This window comes from Bipolaris zeicola (genome assembly GCF_000523435.1).
Source record: "Bipolaris zeicola 26-R-13 unplaced genomic scaffold scaffold_33, whole genome shotgun sequence".
Classification (NCBI taxonomy): Eukaryota; Fungi; Ascomycota; class Dothideomycetes; order Pleosporales; family Pleosporaceae; genus Bipolaris; species Bipolaris zeicola.
In genome coordinates, this window is record NW_006912082.1 from 1 (window position 1) to 21,929 (window position 21,929).

Consider the following 21,929-nt stretch of genomic DNA (forward strand, 5'->3'; position numbering starts at 1 on the left):
CCCAACCCCCAACCCGTAGGGCGCAAAATCAACAAAGACCCCGCTTAACCGCACCACCCGTCCCTTTGCCCCCCCCCTCGACCTCACAAAATCCTCAGGGTACCGGCAACATTTCATATAAAGGGTTTAGCATGCACTTAGTTGGGATCCCTTAGGCCCCCCCCCCCATCCACCCTTCCCACCTAACACTTCCAGTAACGATCTCTCCTCCCCCACTCTCCCCCTTCAACCAAGACAAAACGTTCAAAGGGTCCAAAGATCCACTTTTCGCTCTTTGCCTACTTGGCTTTTTCTGCTTACACCCCCCTCTCCCCCACATTCGCTCTTCTGCATATAGTAGGGAGGATGCGGACGGGGGGGCCGGGCGGGGGCTAGATGCGTGGCGTTTCGGGCTTTCAGTCCCACCTTTTGTATGCAAGGTGTTGCATGGAGGTAAGCGAGGAGGAGCCTGGGTTGTGGTCTTTTCAGCGGGGAGGTGCAGTGGTGCTCCGATGGATGGCTTTGGGGAGCGGCAAGGAGATTGGTGGGGGGTTTGGTGCAGGCAGGTGAGTGGGGGGAGGATGTAGTTGGAAGGATGGTAAAGGAGAGGAGGAGTAGTAGAGGGGTTTGGCTGGTGGGGACACGTTTGAGTGTTAGTGTGCTGGTTGTAAGCTTGGGTTTAGCTGAGTAAATGAGAGATGGTATTGGTCTTTGTGGCTATTGCTGTATGTCAAGTATTGAGTGGATTTGATGTATATGTTTCTATTATGTGGTTGTAGTTATCTCGGATAGTAGTAGTGCCAATGAGCTTTGGCAACCAATGAGCTGCAACCATCACTTGAGCACAAGAACAAACATATGCGAAGTTGTATTCAAGCAAAGAATGTATTTTGAGTACCCTAGCAAATACCAAAGGAAACATCTAATCGAGTACCATACAATACGCGATTTTCAAAAGAAACCCATCACAAAAGGAAACATAGAAAACCCCCCACATCCGTTAGGCGGCCCGCCCAGAAAAAAACGCCCACAATACCAGATCCTACTATCCCGCACAAACCGTACTCTAGTCCCCTCTCCGCAAGCCATCTATGGCGCAACCAAAATCGGGCCCTCCAACTCCTCAATCATCATGCCCGTAAGAAAGCGACCCTCAGCATCCAGCGTATTAGGATCCTTGAAGACACCAAATTTGAAATCGTGCCACTCCTTTGCGGTCCACTTCTTGCTAGACGTATCATTAAAGATACCGCCATCATTCATGCGCAAAAAGTAGGCCATGCTGTAACGGTCCTCAAGCTGCGTCTTGTGCAGGGGCACAACGCGGTGGACGACGCTCGCCAGCTTGCCACCAGAGAGGAAGCGTAGGCTGTCGCCTACATTGATGATAGCGTGGCCGGCGCGCGGCTCGATGAATTCCCAGCGGCGGCTCGTAAGCGAGAGGTACTGGAGGCCCCACTGGGCGGCGAGCAGGAAAGTCAGGGTGCCGACGTCGGTGTGCTTGTTGTGGCCGACGTTTTGGGGCTCGGCGGCGCTGGCGCCTTCGTGTTTGGGGTAGCGGAGCAGCCCGAGGGTGGAGAGGGATGGGCCTGGGTCGGCGTGGTGGGCCTCGAAGCGGGAGGCGCCGGTTAGGCCTAGTTGCGTGGAGAGGCGGGAGAGGATCATCAGGGTGATGGTGTGGGCGTGGTCGATGAAGGAGAAGAAGCAGTCTTCCTTTGCGCGGATGGAGGTGGTGAGGTCGGAGGATCCTTTGAGGAATTCTCGGCGCGAGAACTGGAAGGAGCAGGTCAGTCTGGATTTGCGTGCTAGGATGGGGTATGCTGTACCTTGAGGGATTCGTAGCCGTCTCTGGTCTTTGGGTTGGGGCCTGCTTCGGTGCCCATGGGCTCGTAGCTGGAAAGAAGGTCAGTGTCTGTATGGAGACTAAATCATTGTCTAAGTGTGTGCTTACCCAAAGTTATCACTGCCACGGGCATCGCGCATCTTGATGTCAAGAGGCTGGTTGAAGTATTGCGCAATGTTCTGGAGCATCTTCTTCCACAGATTGCATAGCTCAGGGTCGCTATTCAGATTGAGATAGAAGAACCCATGGGTTCTGCAAGCATTGAGCAAGTTCTTGCTCTCCTGAGCATCGTTGGCTCGAAGGAGATCGAGGTGAATAGTAGGCAAAGATTTGGAAACGATGATAGACTCGCTGATAGCCATTGTGAGAGAGAAATGAGATAGTGAAGATGCTTGATGGAGAAGCTGATGTTTGAATGAGTTGGATGTCGAGATAGCTGCGGCTTCAGTGAAGCTTATATCCTCAAAGACTGGCAGCAAGAGTTGACATTGCCTTGGGATCCTTCGTCAGGCGTCCCCTTTCCATAGTCACATTTCTCTTTGTTGAACGAAAGTCACCGCGGTGAAGCATTGGGAGAGTGAGTCTTGCCACGCGCTAGACTCTCCCGACCTCGACATGTTACACCACTAAGCTGGGGAAATTGCCAAAAACGGTCGGCGGAAAAGGACACAGCAGTGTTTCCTGAAGCGCTTCTACAGCTGGAGCGAATCCTCACCGTCCTCGAAGCAACTGCCGATGTCGGTCAACCCCATCGTGGCAAAGATGTAGAGGTTGAGGTTGGTCTGGAGTGTGCTCTTGTCGGCCTTGGCCGGTCTGCTGATGCCGTTGAGCCGCGGTGAAGGATGGTTGTCAGACGGTAGGGCAAGTGGAGCCGGTGTCCTGCACGTTACAATGCTTGCTACTCGATGGATGCCTTGAAAAGGCCCAGTCAGCATATGCAGGAGGTTAGAAAAAGAAACTAGATCAAAACGTGTATACACCAGGTAAATACTCCTTGTACCACAAGCACTAAACCCCATATAGGCTCTTGCTGATTGTGGTCCACAGTGCTGCAGTACTGGCCATATGCCGCATATTCCAGATCCATTCAGGCGCCCTCTGTGATTATTCTGCAGGAATGGTGCAATCTGTCGTACTTTCTCAATTAGTCGCAGCGTTGTATGGTGTTGATGCTCGTGATTGGTGGGGGAATAGTTGATATTACCCGGCCGCTAGCCTTCCTGTACACCACGCCAAGGGTAAGCCCATAGACGCAGGGCAAACCATCTGCATGAACTCTTACTTGTGACCGCTGACGCGGCCCGCTGCTGTAGATCTGGGGAAGGATTTGTTGTACAGCCGATGAATCTAGATCCTAAATTTAGGCGGGTAAGTACTAGCAGTCCACTATCGGGCCATGCTAGTGGCACGCCTTTGTCTATCGTTTCAGACACGCTGATGGAGAAATGCAGTACACCACATGAACCGTTTTGTAGCAGAGCCCCACGTGCATCCTACTGCTACCATGAGAAGGCGATTCTGAGGGCATTGTCTCGAGGAAGTGTATACCGGTGAAGGATCCAGCCCAGATCCAGTAGTATGCCCCGAACCGTGCGGCTGAGCTGGCATGATAGGTAGTCTTTCCTAGCTTCGGGTTTGATCATCTGTTTTGAAAGAATTTGGTTACAGCTGAGTGTTTCTTTGTAATGGCAGAATGTAACCTCCATTGGCGGTGAGCTGCTTCCAAAGTGCAGCTGACTTCTGCAGCTACACCCTTGCGACATTCCCTCGAATGCATGTATGTCCTTCAGTATCACGGCTTGTAGCGCCGGTTGGCGATATCGGCCAAGGGTCAGTCGAAGAGTCAACGGACATAGCGATATTTCGCCACGAGAAGGTAGTGCACTCGCGAGGTATAAAGCCTGGCAAACCAACCTGACATTGTATTCATTCTTCACTCATTGCTTGATAGTTACAATCCTACTTCTCGCACTCATCTCATAAAATAACTTATTTTTCATTCCCTCCATCAATTTCTCACAATTGCAGTCATGGTATGGAAATACCACGGTGTCTTTTGATTTCCATGTTAACAAGCGCAGGGCCTAAAAGTCAACGGTGTCAACGACGCCCTCCCCAAGGAAACCAAGCCCATTGAGAGTTTCGAGCAGCTTGCGAGGTTCGAGAGCCGAGATGCGCCTGTCGTAACTATGTTCAGCGGCGGCCTGGACAGCACCTATCTGCTCCTCCGTCTTCAACAGCTCGGCTTTACCAACATCCATGCCGTGGCAGTTGATGTTGGAGCGCCAGTTGAGGAGGAGAGCCTTACCAAGCACGCCGCCCATTTTGGCGCTAAGTTCAAGCTTCTTGACGGCCGCGAGGCATTTGTCAAGGAAGGTGTCATGCCCGCTATTCGCGCTCATGCCATGTATCTGGGCCTCTTCCCCGTCAGCAGCTCCCTTACCCGCCCTGTCATCGCGCGCCTCATCACCGACTACGCCAAAGAGGTCAGTGCTGGTTTGCTGCTCCATACAGCCAATCTATCGCAGAACAGTCTGCCTAGGCTTAACAACTGCATTCGCCGTCTTGGTTTCCCTGGACAGTTTGGTAGCCCATACCCGCACTCCGTCGTCTCGCGAGAGAGGAAGGCGGAAGAACTCAGCGTCGCCGGACTGACTATCATGTCCGAACGCAAGCTCAGTGGCGATGAGAATCTCTGGTGCCGAGAATTCGAAGATGGTCCTCTGGGTGACCCAGAAGGCTTCTGCATTCCAGAAGATGCTTACCAATGGACCCGACGCCACGAGGACCACCCACCTCAGAAGCTCACACTTCGGTTCGAGAATGGAAACCTCGTCTCAGTGGATGGCAACAAATTCCCTCTCATCGATGCCATCGCGTTCCTCAACAGAGAAGTCGGAAAGTTTGGTCTTGGCCGATTTGTCGGACTCGAGCCCCTGTCGACAGACGATAAGGCTCTGGAGATTCGTGAAGCGCCGGCCGCTGCGATCATCATGGACGCACTTCGCCATCTCGAGATTGCTACGCTCGAGACCAAGACGTTGGAGCTGAAGCAACAGCTGGAGCAGAAATGGGTTCGGGAAGCAATCGCCGGCCACTGGGGAGGCAAGTGCCATACCATGTGCGAGGTTGCTATTGAGAGCTCTTTGCAGGGCGTCAGCGGTAGCGTAGTATATGATATTGATCAATCGCGCTTCCTGCCCTGCTCCATTGTAGCGCAGAACCCCCGTTACATCCGGGATCGGGACCACTGGGAGCGCGCACAGCAGTCTCTCTGGCGAATCTGAACATGTCGCTAGGATGAGGGGGTGTTTGGGGAAACAAGGTCGTATTGAGTTGGTTCGTATTTTCTTAGGAGCAATTTTTTTAAATGACAAGCCTGTCGCATCGTCTCCTATTTGCATCTTGAGTGATCTTGATTGTTCTTTTTAGGTGGAATCTAATCTCACACTAACGGGCCGGTCCTGGTTCGCCGTAGACTATTCCCTCTTCGGACTAGACTCAGCGGAACACGTGGGGGTAAACGTTCCCAGGACCGTTCTGATCTCTTCATTTCTGACTTTGTCTCTAAGCTCGGCAATAGCCCCGATAAATCATCAGATCATTCAAGCTTAGATAGTATATGTTCAGAATGCAAGCTATGAGTGTGCATGATAAGGTGATAAGATGTCGGCACGAAAATGCCGATGTCGGGTCGGAGATGTCGGCATTTGAACTAGTAGTCGTTGATAACGTTGGGGTAATCTACTCTGGATCGGGGCGAACATCTTGAAGAAACTCGCTGTAACGGAAATTCGGCTGCATTCACTCAATCGTTTCCTTTGAAAAATAAACAGGCTTTCAGAAGTAGTCATTCAAGCTAGCTGAGCCCACCAGTCTTCGACCCCGGCTTGTAAGGAAACGTCTTGCGGTAATGGTTTGCAATATCTCTTCGCGTCGCTACCCAAACCCCTTCTTTCTGAGAAATGTAGTTCATGAAATTTCGAAGACTTTCGGATCTTCCTGGCTTACCTACTATCCTGGAATGCAAGGGTATCGTCATCATCTTCCCGCCTTCCCTGTATAGGCAGTCAAACGTGTCTTTCAGATACTGCTCATATACAGCACCGGCTGAACTGACAAAACCTGGAAGCATATGGAACTTCCCATCATTGCCTTATCTCGGTGTTAGCTCGCGACTAAAACTTACAATATGACTCTTGCTTACAGTCGTAGTTATATGGCAGCATCAACAAGCCTTCTTTCTCTTCGTCCGGGAGTGTTTTCTCCCATGGAAGATCGATCCAATAAGGAGAATCTTCATTATACACCTCGGAAGTATATACCATTTTGTGGCCCATCTCTTTCCACATGATAGGGAGTAAGCTAGCTGTATTCGGCGTACCTCTTCCAAAATATGCTCCAACCGGAAACTCTCCTATACACTGATCAGCTCAACTTCAGCAACAGTATTCGAAAACACATACCAGTAGCCGCCTCTAGCGCCTTGCACGTCTTCTTGATGTATGCTTTGTCTTCCTCAAGTGAATAATCCCATATATCCAACCACCTGTAACCATGCGCGCCGATTTCATGGCCTTCCCTGACACACGCTTTGGCAAACGAGGGATTCCTTTCCATGGCTACAGCAATAGCCCATAGAGTCATGTTCCAGCCAAACTCTTTCATCAAGCGCAGTATGCGCCAAGAGCCGCATCGACTACCATACTCGTAGTCCTGCTCACCATTAAGATGCCGTTGCTCCCTTCCACCTCCCGATGGACCTTTTTCCCAGAGATAGGGCTCGCTGGTACCGTCTCCATCCATAGGATTTCTCTCTCCACCCTCTTCGTAGTTTAGAACAAACGAAACGGCTATTCGAGCTCCATTTGGCCATTGCGCATCATGGCCGTCTTCTCCAAAACCTGAACCAAGTTGTAAGTATTAGAGGTGCTATTACTGCGAATTTTCGCACCTTCAAAGTCTCGTGGCAGTTGTAGTGATTCTTCAACATGGGCCATGATGGATTAACTAGGGCGTTCCCAAAGACACTCGAAAATCAGAAGGTGAGGTGTTTTGGGGTCCCGGATGTGGGATCGCATTATCTTTCTCCATATGTATCTAATCATCTGAAACCCGAGCCGTCGTTATCTTTCTACAAACGGAAGCTGCTTGTCTACGGTCGTTGTTACTGGCAGGCTGGTTGATCGGGAGTAACGATTCCGACGATGGGCAACGCGACCCACCAACCCCGCATCATTGTTATCGTTCCTCTTAGAACATCGCCTAAACTCCTTTGTATCTTCTGGAGCACTAAGGTCCCTCCTAGAAGTGCTTTCTTATCAGGACATCTTCTAAGCAATATGTGTCAAATCCTATTTCGATTTAGCAATGTGTTAGTACACATCAAAAATTTTGAATGCGCATCACCGTCGTCGTTCTTCTTACTAGAAATTGATCTCGGAGACCATTAAAACAACTGAAAGAATTACAGATTTCTCAAATAGAAAGAAGCATGTCGGTATTCTCACTGGATGCGAGCCATGGCAACCCTATCACGACGGAAACCCTAGACAAGCTTTGCTCACAGCTCGGCATGTCAATAGACGAAAAAGAGAAGGAAGACTATCGGCGCCTACTTGCGGTTTTCCATGATGCGAGCGAACAGCTGATGGCTATGGACGGTAGGCTGCAGAAAGACAATGAGTTGCGAGACTTGAGCTGAGCATTAATAGACTACGTCCCACATGTGGATGAAAATCGTTTTCCGAGAGAAAATGTACATTTTCCAGAGCAATCAGAAAACACTAATGGAGCGTGGGCGTGGAAGTGTAACATTGTTGACAAGCTCGCTGACGGTAAAGGCAAGCTGCACGACAAGACTTTTGTTTTGAAGGACAACGTAGCTATCAAGGGCGTGCCTATGCTACTAGGCACCAACTTCATCAAAGACTACGCTCCAGATCTTGATGCAACAGTCACAACCCGTATCTTGGAATCCGGCGGACGTATCTTGGGGAAAGCTGTTTGCGAAAATCTATGTCACTCGGCAACAAGCCACTCCTCTGGTACTGGCATAGTCGAAAACCCATTCGCAAAAGGTTATAGTGCAGGGGGAAGTTCTAGCGGATCAGGAGTAATTGTCGCGCTAGGCGAAGCCGATGGAGCGATTGGTGCAGATCAAGGAGGAAGTATTCGTGTCCCAGCTGCCAATTGCGGCATCGTAGGTCTGAAGCCAACATTTGGACTCGTCCCATACACGGGATGTGGTAGCAATGAGCCAACCAACGACCACATCGGCCCCATGACACGCACCGTGTTCGAAAATGCTCTTCTCCTCGAAGCTATCGCAGGCAATGATGGCATTGACGATCGCTCTTTCGCAGCACCACACCCCTCTAAGATCCCCCTTTACACTTCCATCGCCAACCTTCCCCTAGAAAAACCCCTCCAAGGCAGAAAATTCGCAATAATAACCGAATCCCTCTCCACACCCGCCATGGACAACCGCGTAGTCCAAACCTTCCTCGCCGCAGCCTCAAAATACAACTCACTAGGTGCAACCGTAATCCAAGTTTCCATCCCCCTGCACGCTAAAGGCGCCGCAATATGGACTGGCATTTCCAAAGTCGGAGGCTTCCTAAGCAAAACTAGCGGTCCATTTGGGCGTCGTACACATCAAATGCTTCCCCTGAACACCCTCTTCCAGCAAGCCGCAGCAGTCCCGGAAAGCTGGGATGAAGCCTATCCTTCTACTAAAAACATTTACCTAAACGGACTATATGCAACACAACAGTTCCCGAATCTCCTTGCCAAAGCGACCAATCTATCCAGACAGCTGCGCGATGCGTATGATGCGGTGCTGAGCGAGTATGACTTGTTGCTTACGCCTACGCTACCGTATATAGCGACGAGCCATCCACCTGCTGATGCGACACCGCTGGAGCAGGTAGCGAAACAGGTTGGGTTGACGTCGAATACGGCACCATTTAATCAAAGTGGGCATCCAGCGCTTGCACTCCCCATTGGGTTCTTGGAAGTTTTGGAAGGGCCAGGTGTGCGGGATGGAGTTCGGTTGCCGGTTAGCATGCAGATTGTAGGGAAGTGGTGGGGAGAGATGGAAGTTTTGGAAGCGGCCTATGCGTGGGAAAGGGAGTGGGATTGGAGACATTGGTGAGGAGAAGAAGACGTTGGAACACTGGACTTTTATTCAAGTATGATATAAAATACTGTACTAGTGAAGGGAATGATGGAATGACTTTTGTCTTTGGAAAAACAACCCCCCCCCCCCCACGGTCGACCTTTGCATCCTGTTGTCCATCCCTAATTACTTACCGGTATGACATGATTCCTCGTCTCGACTGATCGTCTTCTCGATGCCCTTGTCCTCCTGCTGATGCATGAGTCCCTCATCCTTTATCAAGAAACACCCCATCAGGCACAGTACCATCAAAGGCACATTCACAATAAAAACCGTCCGACTAGCCGTCGCATATGCCTTCAGAATGAGCCGAATCTGCCTATCATCCATTGTCTCGAACGGCGGCGTATCATACGAGCTAAGCATCAGGGGACGAAACTCGACCGGCATAGCATTATACAACGAGCTCTGGAGTGTCGCCGCTGAAACTGCCAGACCGACTGCGCCGCCAAGACTCCTGATGAAGTTGCGGTTGGAGATGACGATTGCACGATGAGCTTTTGAACAGTGTGCTTGTAGCGCGACGAGCACGGGTTGAAAAACTGCGCCAACACCAGTGCCCTGAATAGCGAGGATGAGTGCGATAGCCCACAGTGGCGTGTCCAGGGAGAAGATGCATGTTAGTCCTACGCCGAGGGTCCACAAGAAAAAACCGGTCCAGATGACTTCGCCGTAGCGTCCGGAGCGCGACATGTACTGGCCCGAAGCGATGGAAGAAAGCGTTTGCGAAGCGAAAATGGGGAGCATGAGGCAAGCGGAGGTGATGGGAGAGAGGCGGCGTGCGTTTTGCATGAAGAGGGGGAGGTAGTAAGTTTGCGAGTAGGCGACCATTCCGAAGAGGAAGTTTTGGATCAGCATGACGGATACGGGACCGGATTTGAAGAGAGTTACTAGAGCGATAAACAGGAAAATTAGTAAGTCATATGAAAAGGGTGTTCGGGAAGGGAACAAACGTACGCGGCATCATAGGCAGCACCGCTACCCTGTGCTCAATGTACACGAAAACGAGCACACAGCACCCCCCAAGCACCAGCATGGAAATCACCATCGGCGAATTCCACTCGAAATAATCTCCACCCCCCGCAATCGGGATAAGCAGCAGCAACAGCGCCGCACTTCCGAAAAATATGCCCCCATAATCAATCCTCTTCATGACCGTCTTGACATCCGCCCTGGGCTGATCCACCGGCGTCGGCAGCACAAACAAGCACAAAACCCCGCAAAGCGCCGCAATAGGACTCAGCATCCAGAAGAACCCTCTCCACGTACTCTTTTGCACAAACGCCGCTGCGATAAACGGGCCAGCCATGTTGCCAATCCCAACACACGCCCCAATCATACCCTGCCACTTCCCCCGCTCTTTCAACGTAACGATATCGGACACGATCATCGAGGAGAGCGACACGACGCCCCCGTTCGCCACACCGGATACCGCGCGGAATACGTAAAGCATTTTTGCGTTGAGAGCGAGACCGCAGAGGAGAGAGGAGATGGAGAGGAGGGCTAGGGCGGTTAAGAGAACGGATTTTCGACCTGTACACCACAACGTCAGTCCGCATTATCTTCTCTCTCTTCCTTTCCTCGAGAACACAAATGTAGTTGGAAGTAGAAAAAGCGGAAAAAAAAGTACCGAATAAATCACTCATCCGTCCATACAAGACATGGAAAATCGTATTCGCAATCAGCGCGCTCGTGCCGGCCCAGCTAATCGTGTCTTCGGCGTCGAGTTCGCGGCCGATGGTCGAGAGCGCGACGCCGATGCCTGTCTGGTCGATGAAGCAGACGACGTGAGAGATGGCGAGGACGGAGAAGACGATGAGGAGTTTTTTGCGGGGGAGGTGGTTGATTTGGTGGAGGATGATTGCGTCGGCGGCGGTTCGTCGCTCGGCTATTGTGGTGGGTGCTGCTGTCCGCGACGGCATTTTGAGGGTCGTTTGTAGAAAGGGGGAGGATTGGGGTTTCCGCTGTGGAGGGCGGTGATGGGGAGACGGTTGCCGAGTTGAGGGCGTGGTGGTTGTTCACTCATTAATGTGGGTGTGGTTTTGCTTGAGATGGGCGGTGCGGTGCGTGAAGGATAGTAGATTTCCTGATTGCCTTTCAAAACCGAGATAGCAGTGTGCGGCATTATTCTATACTTTCTAGCAGGATATTTGTGAAGACTGTGTTTGGTTCAGCTTCGGGCGGTGGCATTCGAATGCGTAGCAATGATAGGGTAGCTACAAGTCCCTTCATTTTGGTTCGCCCAGTGGTATTGGATGGATCTCAAGAAGATGGTTCAGGGTTCTTCGGATCATCGCTTTGAAAAGAACAGCATGTGAGGAGTCGCGCCCAGTCTATCCTAATTGGCATGAGACCCGCAAGAATCGTTCTTGGTGGGGAAGTCGCATAGTTATTCACTGAGGGTGCGACAATTACAGATTCGTTGAAAATTTCTCCCATAGTTTATCAGACATATACATCAACAAACGTTAGCGAACCAGAGGTAGAAAACATGGAGTCTATTCCGATTTTCTAGAAGTACTCGAAACTGCATCGTGGCAAATCAGCAGTAGGTGTACATCGGTATTGTCTTTAGGCACCTAGAACAGAGATATCATAGTCCAACAGACGAGAAGATTATCATTCCAGAGCTAAAAGCTTATTGACGTCGACTTGACATATCCAGACGATTCCCGAATTGATAACGATGGCAATAGTATTCCCCGACACAATCATTTGTCCTGGCCAGACCACACGTCGTGGCCGATATTCAGGAGGTATCCGAGCAACGAGCTTTGAATCACATGTTATCCACTCTGTATTGTGACTTAGCCCAATGCCGTGATATCGAGGAATGCAAGGCTCCAAATTATTTGAGGGTAACGATACGCCTAAAGCAGCGCTAATATCGATAGTGCCAATGCCGATATGAAGATACGGCCCAGTTGTTTCAAATGTCATATGTAAGATCCATGTATCAGTTTCGTAAGTTTGAAGGCAGACACCGCGCTTTAAATCCCAAATCTTCACTGTATGGTCGGCTGATCCAGATGCAAGAAACGCTGAGTCAAAGGAGAAAGCTATTGAGAGGACCATATTACTATGACCTTCCAGCGTCTGGAGTCTCTTACTATTGCTAGTGTTCCAAATATGAATTATGAAGCTTCGAGATGCCATTGCTAGCTGTTCCGAGTCGTGGGATATGGCTACCGATCCGATATGATTTTTTTCAGCCCATGTATCATGACAGGCGAAGTTTCGGATGCACTTGCCACTGCTCAGATCCCACAGCTTACTAGTACAACCCTCTGATGTTGAGGATTCCGACGCCAGCCAGGCAGAGTTGTGTGAGAATACTAAATCGCGGACAGGATAGTTATTGAGTATTTTTCGAAGACATTGACCGTTACTTAGGTCCCATATTATGATTGTTCCGTCATTTGATCCAGATCCTAGCAAGTTTGAGTCATGAGAAAAGGCAATTGAGAGGATCGCAGAATGGTAGACCTCCCACATAGTGGCCTCATGATCAAGGCGCGTGAGGGTTTGTAGAAACTTTCCACTACTCACGTGCCAGATTTTGATTGTGGCGTTGCTGTATGCGCATGCTAGTAGTGCCGAGTCAGGAGAAAGGACTATTGATATAGCTTCACCACTATGTTCCCTTGAGTTCTGAAGGCACACAGTACTACTTGCATCCCAGATTTTGATTGTGTCGTCGGATGACCCAGATACCAGATAAATTGAGTCGTGAGAGAAGGCTACTGAATTAACATCTTCAGTATGACCTTTATATGTTCGAAGACACTCTCCAGTGATCGCATCCCAAAGCTCGATAGTACCATTGCTTGATCCAGATATTAACTGGGTCGAGTTGCGGTTGAAATTGACCGAACGAATGTCATCAATATGCCCGCTGAGTGTCGCCAGCCACTCGCCAGTGTCCAAATCTAAGATTGAAATGGTTTTTTCTTCAGATTCCCATGTGCTCAACGCAATTCTAGCACAATCATGCGAGAAGAATACTGATTTTAAGTCGTTGCCAGCATCTCCAAAGGTCTTTAGAAGTTTGCCTTCGTTTAGGTCCCAGACCCTTACTTCCATCACTGTGCCCTTCACACATACTGATACTAATCGGGTAGAGCCGTGAGAGAAGGCTACTAAGCTAACTTCATAGCCATGATCAAATGTCTGGATACAATCTCCACTGTATGAGTTCCAGATCTTGACAGTGGAGTCAAGTGATCCGGAGGCAATCCATGAGGAATCACAAGAGAAGGCCACTGAGTTGATACGTTCGTTATGGCCTCTTAGTGTTGGAAGACAGATGCCGCTGTTGCTATCCCATATCCTTATCGTGGTATCAAATGACCCTGAGGCGACTCGTGACGAGTCATGGGAGAAGGCCACCGATGTCACAAGAGTGGTATGGCCTTTCAGTGTGAGAAGGCTGGCGCCGCTGCTGGCGTCCCAGACCCTGACCGTGCTATCATAGGACCCAGATATGACACGCGACGAGTCATGAGAGAAGGCTACTGAGGAGACAGGACCTTCATGTCCCTCAAGCGTTTGTACACATTCGCTCCAGGTGCTTGACATGGCTGTTGTGATCGAAATACATTCAGCTGCTTCATGATGGTAAGCCTTTCTGATGAGACTGTCTGTTGGGCTGAACAATAACGCAGATATGTATGCTTGGAGGGGGCCAAGTTCAATCGTTTGCTTGTGATACATAATAAAACGATAGGCATCATATACAAGCTGAGTGAAGAGAGTTGCCTCTCCATGTTCCTGGCTACGATCAGTATAGAATCTATACATATCAGAGCTGTTTAGCGCAGACATACCCGTGCTAATATATGCAGCTTGTTAACCGAAACTACTCCGTACGACATACTATTGCAAAGACTGAGGGATTCTAGCCAGTATAGAAAGGTTTTTTTCAGAAACCCATCAATAATCCCTCCATCTCGCAGGTGTTCTGGATCAGACGTGGAAGGTGCAGACTTTGATTCGCATAGATGGTCGATCCAGTAAACACAGGAATAAGAGACTGCTGCCAATGGGTCCGGTGTAGGCTTCTTAACGTCTTCGATCAGCGTGCCTATTACTTTCAGTCCGTAAATGTCCCTTTTTAGGGTTGTTGACATGACTTGAAGTGATCTGGCAAAGATAGTATGATGAATAGCTTTTTGTCCAACTGGGAAAATTTCCTGGGAAGCCTTGGTGAGAAGAAAGTCTTTGGCTGACTGGTGCACAAAATGCAAAGTCTGTTCTCGCAAAGTGAGAAAGGAGCCACAAAGACCGATGATCTCTCGTAACTCTGCGTCACTAGTCGCATCTTCGAGTGGCGCGACAAGCGTTACAACTTCTTTAAGCGTGATAGGCCGGTAGACGAGCGTGACTGCAGCCAGCACATGTTTGCAGAGTTCAGCATCGTCCTTCCTACTAATATGTTGCAGCATTCGTTCGTATAGGGCATCTAATCCAGGTGGAAACAACTGTAATTTCCTCAAGACATTCCGCCTCGCTGTCACTTCAAGATGCTGGCACACTAGCGCTACCCAGAGAAATGTGTCGTTCGCATTCAGCGCTAGATGATCTAGCACGGCGCGCCGGGTCCCCTCGTCGTAATTGTTCTGCTTCGCAAGTTCAAAAACCCTCTGCTCAATGAAAACTCGGACCGCCTTAGAAACAGAAGTCGGATTTAGCTCGAGGCTCAACCTGATTTTGGGGCCAGCTTGCTCTAGGCGTTCTTCGATTTCTGGCCAGTTGCGGCTAGAAACAATCCACTTAACGCGGGAGGCAGAAGAATTCTTTATGATAAAATCAAGAAGCTTTGGTAAGTCAGTAACACACTCGTCTAACGCATCGATGATCAGGTAAGTAGTGGGAAGAAGGTCCGGGTTCTGTAGCACATCCGTAAAAATGTCTTCCAAGGTAATCCATGCGTTTACGTCCTCAAACATTGCTCTGCCTATGTGATCGTACTTTTTACGCACACAAGACACGAGTGATAGCTGCTGGCTCACAAGCGAGTACAACAATCCACGTAGCACAGCTGTAGCGCTATTAATCCGCGGGTCATTGGCCTAGCAGAAGAAGTAAGACACTGTCGTTGCGTTCCTAATTGGGGTAGACGTCTCCAATTCGTCAATGATGCCACAGAGCAACATCGTCTTGCCTTTGCCAGGGTCACCCTTGACCCATAACACCCGGCTCTCCGGGTCTGCGTGCCAATACGTGTAACTATCATTGTGAAAGACCCAATTGTATGCATCTTTCAACAGGCCGCCCTTCATCTCCTCAATGCGCTGCTTGTCTTTCCGCGAATCTGTGCCACATAAGTCTTGAATACATCGGGTCGATTTGTCGATCTCGTCGTGGAGTCGCCTAAACGCTCCCTCAACACCTTCGCCATAACATGGTGCCAGATCAACGTCCAAAACACCCGCTAGGGAATATGCTTTGTCTTCTGGATATGTAGTATGCCGGTATTCAATCCACCGCAACCGCTCACTGACGCTGAATTGAGACAATGCACCTCCTTGCAGCGCTCGATGCGGGATCCCAGTAGCCTCGTGCACTTGTTGTATTAGCAACTTCCTATCGCCCAACCTCTCCCATTCTCGTGAGAAGAACTCAACCGATCTGGGTGCGAGGAGCTCCTGAAGTGTCCAGCCTCGAGTGAACCATTCGCTTTTTTGGACTTCGGATTCCTGCGGGCTGCATGCTAGGGTAGTGCCCAAAGGTGGGCTCGAGACATCAGACAAAAAGGCATAACATCGAGCCGAGTCCCGGTACCAGCGAAACATGGACAGGATAGCCAGCGACAGCTCAGCCTTGTTTGCCTTGTTAATGCAGCAAGTATCGACCCAGAAATACTGCAAGCCATCTCGCTGTGCTTGTTTCCCGCAGAGACGAATCTTTTCATAGCCGAGCTTTTCTTCGCCCATGTTCCTTTGCAAATCTTCGAAGGTTACCTCTGTCCCTTCCGCCCACCTGTGCGAAAGTATCGCATACGGCGGTTTACTGTCTTCGTCGAACTCGGCGAAAGAGAAGTCTCCATTTTCTTCAACCTTGAGAAGACGCATGCCTTTGAAGGAAAACAAGCACGGCGCATGTAGTAGGAACGAATTGCAGGAGTCTCAACGCGGTAGCCTAGTAGCAAGAGCGTGCGGTGGTGAGTCTACTATCTGGCAAGACCTTCACACCCTCCTCAACATCGATGGGAAAAGATAGGACACAAATATTCCGCGCTATGCTGTCACAATGAGATATGCAGGCTGTGATAGCGCTTTTGAGCTGGGGTGGGGTTGTGCTGTTGTGTTCAACTAACGTAAATATAGTGAGGTTATCGTATTGCACTTCAGGCGGGGTACTAGGCACAGCCGAATGCATGTGGATACAAGGCTGTGATACGCTCCAATTGGGCGAGACATTGAAGACATGCGAGACGCCCAAGTCGTACGAAGTCCTCAATGACATGTGTGGTGTCAAAGTGTGTCAAGTTGCTTTAGAGTAGCTTTTGGCTCTTATGTACGTACATACATAGTAGCGTCAACCCACGTGACTGTAGGTACGTGAGTATCGTGAAAGTGCATCTACACCCATCACGGTAATCCTGATATCCCATTTTTACAACAAATCCATTGCTAGCATAAAGTAATGGAATAGAAGATTCGAACGACATGACATGAACTTATTCGAGCTATCTATTCCTCATTGTATCTTGAGATATACACTCTACCGCCCCCACAAACGGGCGAGTCACACGTGTACAAGAACGACTTGGATACATGCATGAGATAGTAAACTCCCTCATTGCTACCACCTTCCTTGGTAGGCCGCGGGTGAAAACCACAGCAACACTTATTTCCTTGGACGCCCAGCTAAACAAAATCCAAAACTACCTTTTTGCCGCAAACAAACATACTGACTGACGCAACTATGGTATCTAACAACAGAGTGAAACAAATATCGGTCTCGAAACGCCATTTTGTGCCAGGCACGGAGTAGTCTTGATATTGTATGAGGTCAAGACATATATAGAGCAGAATCTTAGGCACGAGCGCGACCGCTGCGCCGAACAATTGGTGTACCATTGGCAATTGGGCTTGACGGGACTGCCGCTGCAGTTCCATTTGCCTTGGCTCTCGTTGCTCTGGCTTTCGTTGCGCTCTTTGCTGATTTGGGTGGTGTGTCCTCTTTGACCGGCTCAGCAGCTTTGCGCTTTTGAGCAGGAGAAGACTTGACACCGTTGGTCTTGTCCGCAGCTTTGCCTCTGGCTGATTTTCTGACCGGCGCGGGTTCGGGTTCAGGCTCGGCTTCTGAAGAAGGCTCGGATGCCTCCGCAGTGGCTTCAGCTTCCTGTTCAGCCGGTGTCTCTGTATCAGCCATCTCCACATCTTCTTCAGGTGCGGGACTTGACCTGTCCTCGGCTTCTTCGTCCTCAGAAGCATCCGCATCTTCTTCTTCGACTTCTTCAGTACCAGCCTCGGCGTCTTCATCGTCACTTGAGACCTCAACGTAGCTCTTGTGCACAGTGCTCCGCCGATCGCTCTTCCTACGGGGGCCGCTTGATGGAGCGACACCACCATCAACGTCGCTTGCATCATCATCGTCACCGCTTCTCCTCTTCTTCTTGGGTGTTTTCACAGGTCGATCTGCCTTGGCCTTCTTCTCTTTGATAGGCCGATCACCCTTGGCCTTCTTGCGTGGCTTCTCAGCACCCTCCGAAGCCTTCCGCTTCTTATTTCGAATGTATTTTCGCACAAGGGGATCGAGCTCGTCCACCAAGTCTTCTCCGATCCATGTCTTCATTGCAATTTCCTGTGCCCGCTCATGACTTTCGAGAGGTCGGAAGATTCCAGATGGGAGCTTCATCTTTCCTGGGTATAATTGCATGGTCCAATTGTTTTGCTCTTCCCATGAGCGGATCAGGGCTTGTGCCAAATCAGACAGGATGTACAGATTCTCATCAGCCTGTCGTGAAGGCGAAATTCCGTCTGCAACGCCTTTGACACGTTGAGCAACGTGGAAGATGAGAGGCAAATTTTCTTCGGTTGCCACGCACTTTAGATAGTACAAGATGTACTCCGACATGAGCTTCAGTGTATCATCTTCGGTGTCAAAATCTGGGTGGTGGGCGAGTAAACTCAACAATCTCGCAAACACCGACTCTAAAACAGTTTCTTTTCGTGCAGCAAAGGCAGCGCGACGTGCACGGATCCAGGTCATTGTGCCATTTTTGATGTTCTTGTCCGGATCGTGCGCGAGGAAAAAGAGTATGGTGTAGAAGCGGGGAGGAAGACGACCTTGGCCAAGGTACTTCATCAGCTTGTCAGCAAAGCCTTTGCGTACCTGGGTACAAGGGTCGTGCGTCACAAGAGCCAGTTGAACAAAGTTCGCAGGTGTCAAGAAGGGGTCGAGCCGTTTATGACAAGAAAGCTTGAGCAGAGAGTTGGCTGCAAGGAGGCGCTGACGCGACTTGTGTGCAGCCGGAGTGCTGTCGTCGGTGGATCCTTCACCATTGTTCTGCACAAAGCGGTTCAGTAGCGTGTATGTATCCTGCACAGCCTCCTTGGAGGTCGCTTCGGCAGGTAACGAGCGCAGTCGGTTGACAAGAATCTTGATGGCCCAGGACCGACCTTGAATATCGGCATCGGGTGTTTCCATCCATTCGGCATCAGCTTCGGCGGATGTTGCGTGTGGTTTTTGAAGGACTTCCTGAATCGCAACTTCAATTACTGCATCCATCTCATCTTCACAATCTGACTGGGCAAGCAGAACTAATTGGCTGAGCGCAGCCAGCTTTGTAAGCCAATGTGCACCACCATATTCAAAGCCTTTGATGCTCTTGGTAAGAATCTCTTTTGCGTGCATTTCCTTCTTATCGTCGCTGTTCATGATGATGGTGATTGCATGTTTGGCAGCCTGTGGAGGTGTGCCGTAGAATGCAAAGTTCAAGAAACTCTGCACCAATTTTCGGCTATCTTTACCGTTCATGGGAATGTCCGTGGGAAATTTCCTTGCAAATGCGGCACAAGCCTTGAGGTCGTCCACAGCACCAGGAGGATTCGGTTTGGTCGCGGTTGGTGCTTCGCTCTCAAGTGTCTTGCATAGATCTTTCACGTGAGTGGAAAATACCTTGGGATGCTTCGTAGAGATCTCCTTTAGAAGTTCATGAGCAGTGGCACCGAGGCCCTTGTTGTCGGTTCTAGTGAACTCAATCACAGCCGGGACATGGCTCTTGTTGTAACACAATAGGCTAACACGATAGAGGAGCGGGGTGAGGGTGTCAAGCAGAGATGCACCAGGTCCATCCTCGATCCTCTTCCTGAGCTCTTTGATCGACCTGTAAACCTTGCGGTAGTCACTGGCTGGGTCCATGCAAAAGCGTATGAGGGCATAGGCGCGGCGATCATGGGTCTTGGCAAACTTCCAAAGATCGTCCCTGACCCTAGTCGAGTCCGGAAGTGTCTTTGCGTAGTAGGTAATGAGGCCTTCGAGGTTGGTTGTGACATCCTTTCCGCTCTTATCAGTCACGCCGCCATTGTATTCTTCACACAACTTCAGGAAATGCTCCATGTACTTTGCGCCTGGGCCTTGGTTTCCTTGCTTGGCAAAGAAAACCTTTTTGGCCTTTTCTTCAAGCCCGTTGACAAGGACGAGTTGCCTCTCGGTCCGAATTTTGTCCAAGTCTGCTTCCGTGTAATTTTGTTCGCTTGCTGTTTGGCTATCCTTGACCACCTGTGAGTTGGGCGCCGCCTTTGCTTTTAGAGGCGGGTATCCAAGAGGGAGCAATGAATCATACAACGCCAAGTCGACTTGGACGTTGATTTCAAGATCGTTTACGTAGCAAGCCTCGAGAATGCGTGAAGGGATAGGACCCAAGAGTGACTTGATAATTTCGTCGCCCTCGGCAATGGCACCAGCCGCCACGCCCCAAATCCTACCAAGCAGTTTCATGGACTCTGAGTGAATGACGCTCTTTTTGTCCTTGACACGATCTGCGAGGTTGGAAAGGATAGAGCCAGTTTCGGCCATGCCGCCGTTGCTACCTAGTTTGCGAACGATGTCATTGAACTCAAAGTGCGCAACTGCCTTGACGGCCGCTAACCGCACCTTTTCGTCACTGTCAATCAAACAATCAGCAAAATGTTTGAGCAGTTTTTGCTCTTCTTCGAGATCAAGACCAATGCCTCCAGCTGATGTCATTAAAATGCGGCCAATGCCGGTAGCCCATGATGCGCGTATAACGGCCGATTTGTCGTTTTTGCGCTGAAGGAATGAATGATATGCAACGGGGTATTGTGTAGGAAATGAGTTGATGGAAACAGGAGTCGTGAGATAATCAAAAGGTCGCACAGACTCTGTTCGCGACAGACTTTGGGAGGGGTATGCGACCGGATCGAGGTCGGGTGGAGGAGGAGGGCCTGCCGCGCCAATTCCCGAAATCATGTCACCAAAGGTCTCGGTCGCAAGCTGACGAAGCTGCACGTTCTCTGTGGCGAGCTCATCCTGTAAGTGCGGGATGATGTCCTGGAGGACACCCGGGCAGCATTTCCACAGCTCGCGCAGTAGGCGATGCGCTTTGTGCGCCTCATTCAAGTCCTCCTCGGAAGGGCCCTTTGGTAGGTCGTCATCAGCGTCATGGACTTTGTATGTTGTGCCAGAGTTTGTGAAGTCGACTATGACGGAACTGAAATAGTTGCCAATCAGGCGCGCCATCTTGTCGGGAAACGAGTTGCAGACGTTCTTGGCCATGTTGTATGCGGGCGGAGCCTCTTTGCGACGCAGCGTCGATTGCTTAGCATCCACTTGGATGCTCTTCTTGCCCTTTGAAGCGCCGAGAGTAATGGGGTCTGCCCAGAGGAACTGTGCGACTATGACATCGACAACATCGTGGGTTACTGATGGGGCCTCGTCTATGATGGTGGAGAGGACCTCGGTCATGTTATGCTCAATGTTCTTGCTCAGGTCCTCGGCTTTGGAGGGGCCAGACAGAACGTCGAAGCAGGTGGTGAAAAGGGCCGAGGTGAGCTGGTCAGAGCCCGGGATCTCGTTAATGAGCAGAATGCTCTTCCATTCAGCAAGCGAGCGCAGAATGTACATGTGCTGGCTGTTGTATGGGTGCGAGGGGTCGGCGAGGAGGGGAAGAAGCTTGTGAATAATGACGGAGAAGATTTCCTGGTGAATCTATCAGCATATGGGAGGGCCGTGGGGGCAAGGATGGTGTACCTTGAGCTTGGATGCGGGATAGGGCGCATCAGGCGCAAACAGCTTGAGCATGTCGACGATGCAGCACACGGTCCAAGCGCGCACGCCATTGTCCTTGTGCTGCAGTAGGCTGTGATGGGCGAGCGACTCGGCGACGGGCATGAGCGAGTCGCGGTGGGCCTCTTCCTGGTCGATGGTGCGCAGTTCATCGAGAAGTGCCTTTAGTCGCGTCAAGAGGTCGCTGACGCCCACTGGCTTGCCTGGGCGGCCAACCAAGGGCTGCTTAAAGCGGAGCTTCTTGAGGCCATGCTGCTCCTGCTCCTCCTGCTGCTGCTCCTCTTCCTGTTGCTCCTCCTCTTGGACAGCTTCAGCTGCAGCGGCTGCGCTCCGCCGACTGCGAGGCGCCATGTCGCGTGGCTGCGCGTACAATTCAGAGGGTTTGGACAATGGTGTGCGCCTTCACGAGAGGGGCCTAATTGGGCGCGTCAAACCGAGCCAGGATGTGTGGGTGGGCGTGGCCGTGGTGGAGCAGGCTGGCGACGCGGTCGTGGTGGTGGTGGTTGATAATGATGTATTAGTAGCGTGACGTGACGAGGTGGTCGAGGGGAACCGGGGCTGCTGCGACTTTCTGAGCAGTGACGCGCTAGCCATTGGCTAGTCCGGTGGGACGCGACGCACCACCCACTCTTGTCTAGTCCTGCCTTTACACTACACATCACCCTGCCT

General features: G+C 50.6%; 7 protein-coding genes across 7 annotated transcripts; 2 read left to right on the plus strand and 5 right to left on the minus strand.

Annotated features, from left to right (window-relative positions):
* Nucleotides 1–1,068: 1,068 nt before the first annotated feature.
* Nucleotides 1,069–2,184, minus strand: COCCADRAFT_34736 (uncharacterized protein; the record flags this gene model as incomplete). Its single annotated transcript, XM_007711719.1, has 3 exons — nucleotides 1,069–1,752; nucleotides 1,806–1,872; nucleotides 1,931–2,184. The coding sequence occupies 3 exons, from the start codon at nucleotides 2,182–2,184 to the stop codon at nucleotides 1,069–1,071; spliced, it is 1,005 nt and encodes a 334-aa protein (XP_007709909.1).
* A 1,668-nt stretch (nucleotides 2,185–3,852) lies between these two features.
* Nucleotides 3,853–5,109, plus strand: COCCADRAFT_24301 (uncharacterized protein; the record flags this gene model as incomplete). The annotated part of the gene is made up of 2 exons (XM_007711710.1): nucleotides 3,853–3,855; nucleotides 3,904–5,109. The coding sequence occupies 2 exons, from the start codon at nucleotides 3,853–3,855 to the stop codon at nucleotides 5,107–5,109; spliced, it is 1,209 nt and encodes a 402-aa protein (XP_007709900.1).
* Nucleotides 5,110–5,681: 572 nt separating this feature from the next.
* On the minus strand, nucleotides 5,682–6,822 carry COCCADRAFT_89974 (carbohydrate esterase family 4 protein; the record flags this gene model as incomplete). The annotated part of the gene is made up of 4 exons (XM_007711734.1): nucleotides 5,682–5,977; nucleotides 6,030–6,239; nucleotides 6,289–6,726; nucleotides 6,777–6,822. 4 exons carry the CDS (start codon nucleotides 6,820–6,822, stop codon nucleotides 5,682–5,684), a joined length of 990 nt encoding a protein of 329 aa, XP_007709924.1.
* A 494-nt stretch (nucleotides 6,823–7,316) lies between these two features.
* On the plus strand, nucleotides 7,317–8,978 carry COCCADRAFT_89949 (uncharacterized protein; the record flags this gene model as incomplete). The annotated part of the gene is made up of 2 exons (XM_007711735.1): nucleotides 7,317–7,485; nucleotides 7,537–8,978. The coding sequence occupies 2 exons, from the start codon at nucleotides 7,317–7,319 to the stop codon at nucleotides 8,976–8,978; spliced, it is 1,611 nt and encodes a 536-aa protein (XP_007709925.1).
* Nucleotides 8,979–9,128: 150 nt separating this feature from the next.
* On the minus strand, nucleotides 9,129–10,924 carry COCCADRAFT_24304 (uncharacterized protein; the record flags this gene model as incomplete). Its single annotated transcript, XM_007711711.1, has 3 exons — nucleotides 9,129–9,892; nucleotides 9,960–10,535; nucleotides 10,633–10,924. The coding sequence occupies 3 exons, from the start codon at nucleotides 10,922–10,924 to the stop codon at nucleotides 9,129–9,131; spliced, it is 1,632 nt and encodes a 543-aa protein (XP_007709901.1).
* A 697-nt stretch (nucleotides 10,925–11,621) lies between these two features.
* COCCADRAFT_34740 (uncharacterized protein) lies at nucleotides 11,622–16,075 on the minus strand (the record flags this gene model as incomplete). Its single annotated transcript, XM_007711720.1, has 3 exons — nucleotides 11,622–13,772; nucleotides 13,829–15,050; nucleotides 15,093–16,075. The coding sequence occupies 3 exons, from the start codon at nucleotides 16,073–16,075 to the stop codon at nucleotides 11,622–11,624; spliced, it is 4,356 nt and encodes a 1,451-aa protein (XP_007709910.1).
* A 967-nt stretch (nucleotides 16,076–17,042) lies between these two features.
* COCCADRAFT_90035 (uncharacterized protein) lies at nucleotides 17,043–21,611 on the minus strand (the record flags this gene model as incomplete). The annotated part of the gene is made up of 2 exons (XM_007711736.1): nucleotides 17,043–21,173; nucleotides 21,225–21,611. The coding sequence occupies 2 exons, from the start codon at nucleotides 21,609–21,611 to the stop codon at nucleotides 17,043–17,045; spliced, it is 4,518 nt and encodes a 1,505-aa protein (XP_007709926.1).
* Nucleotides 21,612–21,929: the final 318 nt, after the last annotated feature.